The sequence below is a fragment of the Cyclopterus lumpus genome, chromosome 7 (assembly GCF_009769545.1).
Source record: "Cyclopterus lumpus isolate fCycLum1 chromosome 7, fCycLum1.pri, whole genome shotgun sequence".
Lineage (NCBI taxonomy): Eukaryota > Metazoa > Chordata > Actinopteri > Perciformes > Cyclopteridae > Cyclopterus > Cyclopterus lumpus.
The window spans coordinates 22,673,856-22,686,465 of record NC_046972.1 but is presented as its reverse complement, the minus strand read 5'-3'; the positions used below and the strand labels follow the sequence as shown (position 1 = coordinate 22,686,465).

The following is a 12,610-nucleotide window of genomic DNA, read 5'->3' as shown; positions in this document are numbered from 1 at the left end:
AGAATCGGTTCTTCTTTTAGTGTCCAAGAGGGTTTGCGTGCATGAAGAATGAGTCACGTTTTAGGCTTATTGCAAAGGGTTTGGTAGCGGTTTTTCCACTCTCTTTTTCCGAGCAACATGTTGCCACATCGGCTTAAGCCCTCAACGGTGCACGTAACAGAACAAAAAAATGCACCCCCCCTTAAAAAAAAAAGCCCAAAATCAACAACAAATAATAAAAAATATTTTTTTTAAAAAGGAACCGGGCGGTGTACCTTTCAAACAGCAGCCTGAGCAGGAACACCAGGACGGCCAGCGGCAGGGCGTAGAGGAGGTGCCTGATTCGGGGGTACTCCACGCCAGGTGGTGGTCGCTCCAGGTCCGCCCATGTAACATTTTCGGGAAGCCAGAAACTCTCACTCCAAATCCAGGCTGAGATAGAGGAAGTCATCGGGGTGCAAGAAAGCAGCAGCAGCAGCAGCAGCACACACACAAAAAAAAAAAAAAGAAGAAAAAAAAAAAAGAGAAATACCGCGCGAGATCAAACGAAGAAGAGAAGCACACAAAAGAAGGTAAAGTGAAACAAAGTAGCTTCTAGTCGCACATCTGGTCGCTTTGAAGTTAAGTAACGGAAACGACCCGCTCGGTGGAGATGTTTCCACCGAGAGAAGAGCCTCACTTCTGGTTCAAGCTCGACACGTAACGCTCAGCCTGAAGGGCGACACCCACCTGATGAGGCAACTTCTTCTCCTTCTTCTCCTCCTTCTTCTATCTCTCTCTTCTTTTTTTTTTTTTTTCAAAAGATGTTTTCCACTCGAAGGATGAACACGCTGTTTTCTTAGGCCGTGACAAGTAGGTTGGTGGTTGGTAATTTTACATTAATGTAAGATCATATCAGATGAAACCTGGATGCTTAGCTCTCGGTTTGAGTAGTTTTAAGAGAAGTTGGGCGATTAACAGTCACTTAGCTATATTTTGGGAGTCGTTTGGTGGTAAGTTACAACAGTTTAAATATATAAAAACAAATGTTTGGGCACATTTAAGCATGCAACTTAATATTTAATAGGGGAAATATTTAATCATAACAACTAATGGCTATCGGTTAGCTACATCCAGTAATATACCATTATTTAACTAGCTTTGGACACATTTAGCCCTGTGACTTAATATTTGTTCAGGGATAATTTAATCATAACAACTAACGGCTAGCAGTTAGCTACATCCTGTAAGATAATATTATTTAACTAGCATTAGCTAAACTAATATTAACTTAAGCTAATGTAAGATTCAATTAGCTCTAAATTGAAGTAGTTCAGGATAAGTTATTCATCATCACAGGCAGTCATCTGGCTATATTTTTGAGTTGTTTGGTGGTAAAAACAAATGTTTGGACACATTTAATCCTGCAACTTAATATTAAATTAGGGAAATATCATTTAATCATAACAGCTATCAGTTAGCTGCATCCAGTAAGATGCCATTATTTAACTAGCATTAGCTAAACAAACATTAACTAAACTAATATAGGATGCAATTAGCTCTAAATTGAAGTAGTTCAGGATAAGTTATTCATCATCACAGGCAATTAACAGTAACGTAAATATATATAGAGTCGTTTGGTGGTAAATTACAACAGTTTAAATATATAAAAACAAATGTTTGGACACATTTAACCCTGCAATTTAATATTTAATAAGGGAAATATCATTTAATCATAACAACTAACAGCTATCAGTTAGCTACATCCAGTAAGATAGCATTATTTAACTAGCTTTGAACTTTGTAATTTAGGTTAATATTAAGTAAGGGAGTGAATATCAAAACAACTAGCTAACAGCTAGGTTAGTTATCTAGCTGATAGCTAAATAACTAGCTATCAGCTAGATAGCTAACAGCTAGGTTAGTTATCTAGCTGTTAGCTAGTTATTTAGCTATCAGCTAGATAACTAGCTTATAGTTAGATAACTAGCTAACAGTTAGTTATCTAGCTATCAGTTAGCTACATCCAGTTAGCCAACATTATTTAACGTTCAGTAGCTAATCTAACATTAACATTAGCATCTGACTTTAATTTAAGATTATAACGCTAGTTGACTTTGAGTTAGTTTACTGTTATATACCATGACAGGTATAAAATACTTAGTCACTAAAAGTTACTGAGTTGAGTATAAAACTTGCTTAAGTTTAAAAACAACTCATATTTCCAGTAGATGATCATCACAACATTTTTTTAAATTTAATTATCTTAAAATTTATATTTCCATAGCCAACCCTATAGTGTTACATGAATAACATTATACGCCCTAAAATAATGCAGTCTAATCAAATAGCCCTGCAATAAATCCTTCCTTTTTTTTTTTATAGAGGTTTTAAACTTCCAAAATGGTCAAAGTGTAATCAACTCCTCGCAAAGGCAGGATTACACTCAGGGCTGTTGCATTAAACTGCATTAGTTTTAGCTGAGTGTACCTAATAAACTGTTGTAGACTCTACTTTCATTCATCACAACTACTAGGTGTCCTTTGATAAGATATATTCAACAGTATAAGGACAGATTAAATGCTGAGGCAATGAGCAGATTTCCTTTTTATTGCATTTGGTACGAGTCCAGGGTGCTGTTAAATGTGATAAAAGTATGCGGGACAACATCCTTAAAGTGTGTGATCAGAGGGCACTCGTTAAGCACCTTAAGATCCTATCGACTCCCCACACATTCGGCCATAAAGTAGTTTTGCAACCGAGCTTCAGGTTCGTAAAGGCAGGTGAATCTTTCACCTCTCCTCAAACCGGTTCGCACAGGTATACCTCTCGCTCGTCCTGTGTGGAGAACACTGCATGCTCTCTTCGGGGGCCTTAATACCCCATGTCGGCTATTTAGTTCCCGAGAGTAAAACAACACCCCCGTGGGACTCAAAGACGCAGTTAGTGGAGATTATAAATTCACTGAGGATAAAGTCAAAGGTTGCAAAGTTTGATTATTGACTTGACATTTGTCAAAGATTTGCAGCATTAGATCATAAATCCTTTCCTTGATTGCCAGCTTGCCAAACCAACCACGGTTGACGTCCAAAAAACAATCTTTTACCTGGTTATTGTTTTACTATATTTATGATTTCCCCACCCTCCCCGACAATTGATGATCTCGTTAAAATTCATTGTTAACGTGCAAGCTGCAAGAAGGAAAGAGGCAGCTTCTTCCATGTCCTCGCTTAACCTGCAGGACGCCGATGTGAACATTTAATTTACTTTTGACAGCGAGCTCGACGCCGACCGGTTCCCACCGTCTTGAGTTTGGGTGCAGCTTTCGACCATTATGAGAGCTGTTCATACTTGCACCGTTAAGCCTGTGGCTTTTTTTTTTGTGTGTTCCACGAGCATGACGACAGTAAATCAGTTTCTCTTCAGGCATGCTTGTGCACGATGACATGAATTAATGAGTTAAACATGTCCTTTCAACAATGACCATCCCTCCTGTTTTTTTTGTTTTTTTTAATGTTGAATCACAATCATGTCTGTGTGTGGGCTTCATGCATTATTCAACGGGATTTAGGAAGTTCTGGAAAGCTTTTTGACCAGAGGGGGGGGGGGGGGGGGGGGGGGGGGAGGGGAACATTTATTTTTGCTTCCATTGCAGTTCAGACCGATGCTTTTCTTTCATTATCTTGACTTCACCTGAGCCTCTCAAACACTTTTGAGGAGGCGAAATTAGGTATTTTATTGTACAATGCAGATTAACCGAACAATACACACAGTTTTTGGCCCTCAGGACGACGCCTAGATCTCCCACCGAAAGGCTAATAATTCATGAATTTTAAAAAGGCCTGCGGGGCAAAATCTGCAAGAGGAGGTGGATGCAGCGCGCCATCACACTGGCCTTTTTCCCCCCTATTCTGCGTCCTGTAGATACATTATTTTTACATCAGTACCAACTGGTCAGAGATCAGCCCGGCTCCCTGAACAAAAACCTCTCTTGTGTGTCACTGTCTGTGCAGCTGCAGCTTCCGACATGCCCCACTCGGATGCATGACCTAGTGTGGAGGGGCTGGAAGGCTTCAGCCACAACATAAAGGGAGAGCGAGAAGGGGGCAGGGGGGTGTCAGTTTTTGATGATTTCCATCAAACTTATCTCTCGTGTAGCTTTTGTAACCACCCTTTTCAGTATTTGTGCAATAATTTTAACCGTTTAATTTTGTCTTCTCTGGCTGCAGACGATACGGAGGGTCTGTCGCACGGCGTCCGTCGTCCCCTCGGTGTGCTCCCACCCCCTCCCCTGCCTCTCTGCTTGGACTGGTCCATTTCGCATCTGAGAAAAATCTGATAGTTGGAGGAGAGTTCTTCATGCCAGGGATTGCTTTAGCCTCAGCACACAGAGTACCAGAGCTCCCGGATCACCTCGAGGTAATAATGCATATTCTCTGATGGGTTTTATTCTTGACCCTTTTTTTTTTCCACATTTATCATGATTAGTACATTTTCTGAAAATTCCTCAGCACTCGTGCAGCTGCCCTCTTTTGGAAAGTACTTTTGTGTGTGTGTGTTCATAGATGAGCATGCATTTTTGTGTTTACCTTTTTTGAAAATACTCAAATCTTTAACCAAAACATGGCTTTTAAGGATTTAGTGATATTAGCCAAGATGTATTTGAATTCTGACCAATAACTCTTGATTTTGTGACTTAAATCAATTTGTATATTGTGAATTATATCAATTTGTATATTATTTATGTATATATATTTATTTCTACATACAAAAATCTGTGTGTTTTACATTTTCTTTACAGACGAGCAAATGGACGAGAAGGAGCTGAGCGATCCCCCGAATAACGTCTCCGTCATCCAAGGTAACCCAGCTGCGTTCTCTCCCGAATGACTCGGCTGTTCGGGAGCTCTCTCTCTCTCTCTCACCTGACACCACATCTCACTGACTGGAGACGTGGAGCGAGAGGAAAAGGCATGAGTCACAGCTGAGGGGTGGGGGTGGGGGGGGGGGGGGGGGGAGAGAGCCTGCTTGGCTTTACAGCTTTACATCGATGTCGGTGGCCCTGTTTTTAAGAGGCTGACAAGTGTCAACAGCTCATTAGAAGACGGAGCGCACATTTAAAAGCGGTCGTTGATACAGAAAACATATAAAATGAACTCAACAGGGTCGGGGGTGTGGGGGGGTGTGTGTGTGTGTGGGGGGGGGGGGCCTTCGTGAGAGAGAGAATTTTGCGAGCACAGTTTTTTTAGCGAGCGAATCAATTTTGCATGACGGATGAATCTGTGACGCCACGCCGCACAGCATGTAGGAAGGCACAAAGCAAACAGTGTGCTGGCGACAACAGCGCTTCAGTCTCCACGAACCGATAAGAGCATCTCGTCACTTTTCACGCCACGTACAGCATCCGATTTTACAGCTGTACGTTCACATCGCCCCTGGGGAGGGGGGGGGGGGGTTGTCTTCAGTTTTTACCACCAACAACAACAAAAAATTAAATAATCCCCACGCTTGAACACTGTAGACATTCAGTCCGAGCAGAGCGAATCCTCCTCGACGCCGTCGCATTGAGCCGGCGTCGAGGAAAAGACGGGCCGCGGTGGCTTAAGCCCTCGGCACCGGAGCTAAAAAAAGACTTTCTCCTTTACAATTTTTTTTTTTTCCCCCCCCCCCCTCCTGTCGTCACTTCAGGCCGGGTGATGCTCAACTAGTCAGAGAGGTATTTTTACACGCGGGGCTAATCCCATCGCCGCTCGGTGAAACTAATGCATTAACGGATATAACAGCCGATGCTGCTAAAGATAACGTATCTGAAATGTCTCCGGACGACATCGTTCACACAAAAAACCAAGAGCACAGGAAGCCCACACACACATTCCAACTCTCTCTCTCTCTCTCTCTCTCTCTCTCTCTCTCATACATATGCATGCATGAGGGAACACACAACCTCATGCACACATGCTGCCCCCCCCCCCCCGACCTCCTCTGCCCATCCTCTGTCTGGCACACAGCAACGTGGTCATGTGCCCCGAAGTCAGAGGGTGCCACCAGCCTCCAGCTAGTCTCTTCCTACCCCTCTCATTTCTGGAGGGGTGGGGGGGGAGGACAGACATTTCTCAGAGCGTTCATGCCAGACGCCATGAAATCATGCCCGTCGCAGACAAACGCAGCATTTTGTCGGGGGGGGGCAGCACCGATACCGATGATGTGTCCATTTATGGTGCGCAACGCTTGACCTGTCCCGACGCTCGGGCCCCCGAGATGAGGTCATCTCTCTTTCCGAGCCGCGGCAGATTAGGGGATCAAGATATTCACTGGGAATTGCACAGCCCGAGTATTCGTGGCGCTCGTTTTCCACCTCCTGGGGAAACAAAACAGGCCCATGACAACGTTGGCCTTTGTGTATTGTTTACGGCAACTCCGCTGTTCTCCGGGCGCAGTCAGAGACCCGTTTGTTGCCGGGCTAACGGACCGTTTGGAAGGGAAAGCTTTGATTTAGAAAAAAAAAAAAAGAGCAGTCGTGTCTATTTCTGGGTGAGCAATTAGTTTATGTAATGGTCCCCTTTTTTTTAAATATCTTGGGAAATCATCGGGTACGTCAGCCCTGGTTAAATATTTGGGACTGAAGCGGAGTTAATGTGGTGGAGCTTTTGAGTTAACTGTCTATTTTTATAGCCTTCCATCTCCGTGGGTTAAACTTGTCTCTGTACACACTCAGTGACTCCAGCTCCTCTGGCTAGAAAGCATGTTTTATTCTTTTTGTTCTGTATTTCACCATCAGATGACTTGAGCGGGTCAAACGTGGGGTCCTCTGGTGACTCGGAGAAAATGATCCAGCGCTTGAACGATGAACTCGGGGAAGCCCGGGAGCTCGCATACACTGAGAAGCACAAAAGCGCGGAGCTACAAGGTACACGTGCTAATCCTCGATGTAAGATACCATTTACCTCACTTTGTACGTGGGGAAATAACGGCAGCCATCTTTTTATAGGTATCCTGCAGGACGAGAGAAAAGAAAATAAGCAACAAGCTGATGAGTCGGCAAAACAGATAAACCATCTTCAAGGTACATGTTTGTGTGTTTTCTTTTGGGGGGGGGGGGGGGGGGGGGGGACGTGCTGTCTGTCTGTCCTCGCTAATGTGAACGCCCTCCGTGGTGGTCGGGACAGGCCAGCTGCGGCAGCTCCAAGAGGAAACGGCCGCTCTCAGAGAGCAGATGGACGACGGCGCCGCCGGGTCGCGCGAAGAGCTGCAGGGCGCTCGCGACGAGGTCAAGGCGCTGAAACGCGCCTTGGAGGCGGCCGCCGGCGAGCGGGACTGTGACGTTGCCGCCGCCAAGGCCAACCTGGCGACGGTCTCCAAGGATCTGGACAAATGGCGCCAGGCGGCCGACAAATACGAGCGAGAGATCGCCGACCTGCAGCGTGACCTCCAGCAGCAGAGCAAGCAGTGGCAGAAAACTGCAGAAATACAAGGTGCCGCGTGCAAAAGATGTGTTGTTTTCTACATACTTTGACTAATTAAGAAAAGAGCATCTGCTCCCAAGAACGTTACATGAAAGCCTTCCTCTATGTTCACAGCCAGCGAGCTGCAGTCCATGCAGGCGGAGTGCAACGGCCTCCAGAAGGAGTGTTCGGCCCTGCGAGCCGAAAGGCAAGACGTGGCGAGCAAGCAGCAGAAGGAGAGGAGCGGCCTTCAGACAGAGTGTGCCTCCCTCCGGTCCGAGAGGGAGGAACTTCTCAAGACCCACCAGAGAGACAAGGGCAACCTGCAGGGCGACTGTGCGGCCCTGCGCTCCGAGAAGGAGGCCGCGCTGCAGAGGCAGCAGCAGCTGGAGAAGGAGCTCGCCAGGTCTGTGCACCGAGAGCGCCGCCTCCACGACCTCCGTGCTCCCTCTGTCTCATTTGCTGATTTCGCTCTTTTCCCCCCCTCACCTATTGAACTCTGTGTCGTCTTGTTTCCCGGTAGTTCACGCGCCCAGAATGCGGAGCTGAGCGACAGCCTCAAAGCCCTGGAGAGGTCCCAGCAGGAGCTGGAGAAGAGGCTGGCGGCCCTGCAGCTCCAGCACCAGCAGGACAGCAGCAAGCTGCAGACCCAGCTGGAGGAAGCGGACGGCCACAGCAAGGCTCTGCAGAGAGAGGTACGTTGTGCTACTCCGACTTCCCCCCCCGGTTATTATCTCTGGGGGCTAAAGTTACTTCTACCCTCAACGGTCTCACATTGTCTACTCGCAGGTTTCAATCCCGTGACTCATCTAACAGATGTTGTGACCCAGTGCAGCTGTTTACATTGGCCGCACTGGTCACTGCTCAGAAAGCTTCAAGTCTACTCACACACACACTCACAAACACACACACACACAGTAAGATGATTGTGTATATGTGAGATATTTTAAAAAAAACAGTCTGTGCACAGCAACACTGAATAGATCCAGTGTCCTGCTGAGTCACACGGCCGGTGTTCCCGAGGCGTTGGTGTTTGTGACGCTTCCTCCACGCACACTCAAAAAAGGAGTTTGTCACCTAGCATTCCTTGAATAGGAGCGACGGGATGAAGGTGACGTTTCTCACTCCAATCCATAAAAGTAGCACAAAACGGGCTTATGTGCAGCTCCATATTCAGGAAGGACTTTCTGCTTTTGACTCGCTTAATAAATGCAGATCCCTAAACTGTCCGTCTGAGCCACTGGCTGCCTCTTTAACAGGACACACACGGTGTCATATTACGTGGCTTTACTTATTTATCTGCTCGTATAAATAGTTTACAGGCCGGCTCGCGATCGGTTAAAAATGTCACCAGAACAAAGGATGACTTCCTCTAGCTTTCTCTCTGATGCCCAACAGGAGAACCAAGTCTGTCTGTCCCCCCCCCCCCCCCACCACCACCACCCCTCCCCTTGAGAATCTCTGCCCAGTTGGGTTTGATCGGTTATTTTGAGGTGAAATACGGACCCTGTATGAACGCAACGAGGCTGCGAAGGCCGATTTTTTTGTCGTCGCAATGGCGCTTTGTCGTAAACACTCAGCCGCTTGTTGGCGACGCCGTCCACGGGACTCGCGAAAGCTTCAAAATGAACGATTTACCGGCGTGTTTTATTACGTGGAACGAGACGTTAAACGCAGACTGGAAACCCATTCGTGCCCAGTCATTTCTGGGTTTTAGGACTCTCGGATGACACGTCGAAACTAACTGAAACTGTCTTGAGGTGCTGGTGAAGCTTCCCTGCTGTTTTAATGAAAAAGATTTGAAAGCATCCAAACGGCCCACGGGCTGCTCGGCTGTGGGCCGCAGGCTCCCAGTCAGGTTGAGCAGGCTGGGGGGGTAATGGGTGAGCCACGGCTGTGAGTCTCTCTCAGGGGAGGAAGGGGGGGGGGGGGGCGGGGCACCATTGAATAGCAGCAAGCGGAGGTGAAACCATCGTTAACCACATGTCTTTCATCCCAGTGTGGGGTGGAACCTGTGGAACCTGAGTGCTCTAGCGGTGCCCTTTTGCTCGTCTGTTAGAGGACAAAAGCGCCATCTGTGTGCGTGTGTGTGTGTGTCATTTATTGTAATTATGCAAATTCAGTTGTAGCCCATTTGCTCCACGACAAACACATGACCAACATAACCCAGGGGCACATTCCTGTTGTGAGGTTTTCAAAGATTTGAATCGCAAGGAACGTAGACGCCAGCAACAAAAACAAATACCTTAATTTCTTCACATTAAAACTAAATTAAACGTGAGGAAAAACATTGTCCGTCGACTTTGACGGTTTGAGCACCAAGTAAAGTGCGTGTAGGTGTTGAGTGTATAAATATGTTTTCTTTTCTTTATTGTTGCCTCGTGTTTTATTTATTTTAAATGAGCTTCGTGTAATAAAGTTGGCCGAATGTAACCCCCCTTGAAATTCCAATGAATACATTTTTTAAATAACGATTTGCTTCACGCAGTACGAAGAGGCGAAGGCGGAGCTAAAGGAGCTAAAGGAGAAACATGAGCAGACCGAGCAGGAAAAGCAGTCGCTCGCAGACGAGTTTGAGGAGTGCAAAGCCAACATGGAGGAACTGAAGGAGAAGGGGACGAAGGTGAGTGCTGATCCATCACACACTAACAAAAACATAGCATCTATAATATACTCGATCTAGAAATCATTCATAATGATCTGCAATTATGTTGTAAAAGAAATGAAACGCCACCATAGCTTTGCATAAGAGGCAAACAGTTAATTTTTTAGAAGCATGAGCTTTGCTTCAGATTTGTTTTATCATGTTAAAAATCTCTGAGCTTAAAAAAAGCAAAGAGTCACAACATATATATATATATATATATAGATGTGTATATATTTTTTAATTAATTTTATTTATTATTAAATAAAATAAATTATATATATATATATATATATATATATATATATATATTAATAAAAAATGTTTTATATATCAAAGCACACCGGCTCCCCCTCAACTCATCCACTCCCAGACGTCGACGGCCGTGTCGTCACTTTGAGACTTGTGTAAACGCCGCCTGCTGCCTTCAGGGTCCGTTGATTAAGCCCCGACAGTTGACCGTGTCCCTTCCCTTCTGTAGACGTCCACATTGCTGCCCGTTCAAGCCGTAGTCGTCGGCCTTGTCCTGGCTGTGCTGTATTGGTGCTTCGGCGCATTGTGGTAGAAAGGTACACGTTACTCCCGTCGCATCGGCCGACATCTTTCATTCTCACCTGTCTTTTTTTTTATTTTTATTTTTTTTTAGATCAAATGCATGACTTGTTTCCCCCAGAATGCCTTTCTCCGGGGGGGGGGGGGGGGGGGGGGGTCTGAGAGCCTCGAACCTCACTAATCATACAGTTGTGACATCTGTTTGTCTTGTCTGGACGGCTGACGCTTAACAAATGTTTCTTGAATGAGCTTCTCTTCATCTGATAGAGCTGCTGTTTATTGTTTATTGTAAGCTCCTTCTGTCAACGCTTTGACGTTCCCACGACGACGACGACGATGATGACGGTGATGAAGGTGGTGGTGTTTTTATGTAGCTTGTGTCTCGTTTCAGAAGCTGTGGTTGATCTGGGGGCCCGTCGTAGCCGTGGCTCTAACGGCTGTGACTGCTGCTGTGCTCTTCAGGACCTGAGGGCACACACATGCACACACATCCACATTCATCATCAGATTTCTCCGCACCTGAGGAAAAAACTTGCCCCCTTATCATATCTGCACTTTTAATTAGGAGGGCTCATACTAAACACTGTTTAATTTCTAAGATGCTCTATTTTAGATGAGACGTTAATAAAAGTGTCAGTTTTGTGTGCAAAATGAATAAGTTTGTTTGTATCCCTATTATTGTTATTATTATTTGAGTTGCCATCATGACCTCTAGGATCATCCATTAATGAATGTATAAAGATACGCTACACTAATTAGTTCTAAATAAATCTGTCGATGATATTTTAGGTTTGATCGCCTCCCTAAATGTAACGCCTCTCTGTAACTGTCGGAATAATAAATATTGTCACAATAATAATGCAATAAATAGTCCGTTAATGGTGGCGGTGGGCACTGCGGAGATATTTTATCACTAATATCGGTGTTCAGCGTTATTAATATTTTTTTATGTTATGACGATTTAAAGTGAAACAGCCCCAACAGATGTATGTAAACTCTGGTTTTCCTTAATCAACAGGATCCAGTTGATGTTTTTATCAGTATAAAGCTGCTTCCATCACTTTTTAAAGTATTTTAAACGTTTTTAGTTTGGTGCGACTGATATTTAATCGATAACTTCATTTAAATGCACAACCTTTTAGTTTTCCATCTTGCCAACGAGAAACGGGCGCAACACTTGAAATCTCTTGTTTCTGAAACTCAACACTAACCGTGACACGTAATGTTTTTATGGTTATATATTTGATCTCAAGTGTAATCAATGGAAGTATCTATTAATTAGCTTAATGTGTGACGGTTTGCGCCACTCCCTGTAAATACAAGATCTATGTATTATATATTTGGAGGAACTATAGATATCAGGTGTTTGTGTGAGATATAAGGTGTGTGTTCCTTTGAAGGGTATTTGTATGAATATTTATGCTTCCACCCTGCAGCAAAGATGATGTGAGTTTAGATTTTATCTCATGGTTACTGTTTATCGCTACACACACACACACACACACACTGACAGTGGAGCGATGAAGACTTGTTAGGCGATCTGCAGGTTGATCTGTATGACGAAGACCCTCAATGCCCCCTGGAGCAGCTGAACCAAAGGAGGTGACCATGAGGTAACACAGGGAGGTGACAAGGAGGTAACACAGGGAGGTGACCAGGATGTAACACAGGGAGGTAACACAGGGAGGTGACAAGGAGGTAACACAGGGAGGTGACCAGGATGTAATACAGGGAGGTGACCAGGATGTAACACAGGGAGGTAACAGAGGATGTAACACAGGGAGGTGACCAGGAGGTAACACAGGGAGGTAACACAGGGAGGTGACCAGGAGGTAACACATGATGTAACACAGGGAGGTGACCAGGATGTAACACAGGAATGTAGAACAGGGAGGTAACACAGGGAGGTGACACATGATGTAACACAGGGAGGTGACCAGGATGTAACACAGGGAGGTAACACAAGGAGGTAACACAGGATGTAACAGGGAGGTAACACAGGGAGGTGACCAGG

General features: G+C 45.2%; 1 protein-coding gene across 6 annotated transcripts; it reads left to right on the top strand.

Annotated features, from left to right (window-relative positions):
• The first annotated feature begins 766 nt into the window (after window positions 1–766).
• On the top strand, window positions 767–11,511 carry slmapb (sarcolemma associated protein b). 6 transcript variants are annotated; one of them, XR_004609775.1, is made up of 11 exons: window positions 767–831; window positions 4,188–4,377; window positions 4,760–4,819; window positions 6,737–6,865; window positions 6,947–7,021; window positions 7,125–7,430; window positions 7,536–7,806; window positions 7,924–8,095; window positions 9,889–10,023; window positions 10,384–10,613; window positions 10,988–11,020. XR_004609775.1 is itself a non-coding variant. In XM_034537958.1 (11 exons), the coding sequence occupies exons 3-10, from the start codon at window positions 4,768–4,770 to the stop codon at window positions 10,607–10,609; spliced, it is 1,224 nt and encodes a 407-aa protein (XP_034393849.1). In that variant the 5' UTR covers window positions 767–831; window positions 4,188–4,377; window positions 4,760–4,767; the 3' UTR covers window positions 10,610–10,613; window positions 10,988–11,511. The 6 variants fall into 6 exon arrangements, 5 of the variants coding, with proteins under 5 accessions (XP_034393849.1, XP_034393852.1, XP_034393853.1 ...); XM_034537958.1 differs by having other exon boundaries at window positions 10,526–10,613; window positions 10,988–11,511; XM_034537961.1 differs by having other exon boundaries at window positions 10,526–10,613; window positions 10,991–11,059.
• The last annotated feature ends 1,099 nt before the right edge of the window (window positions 11,512–12,610 follow it).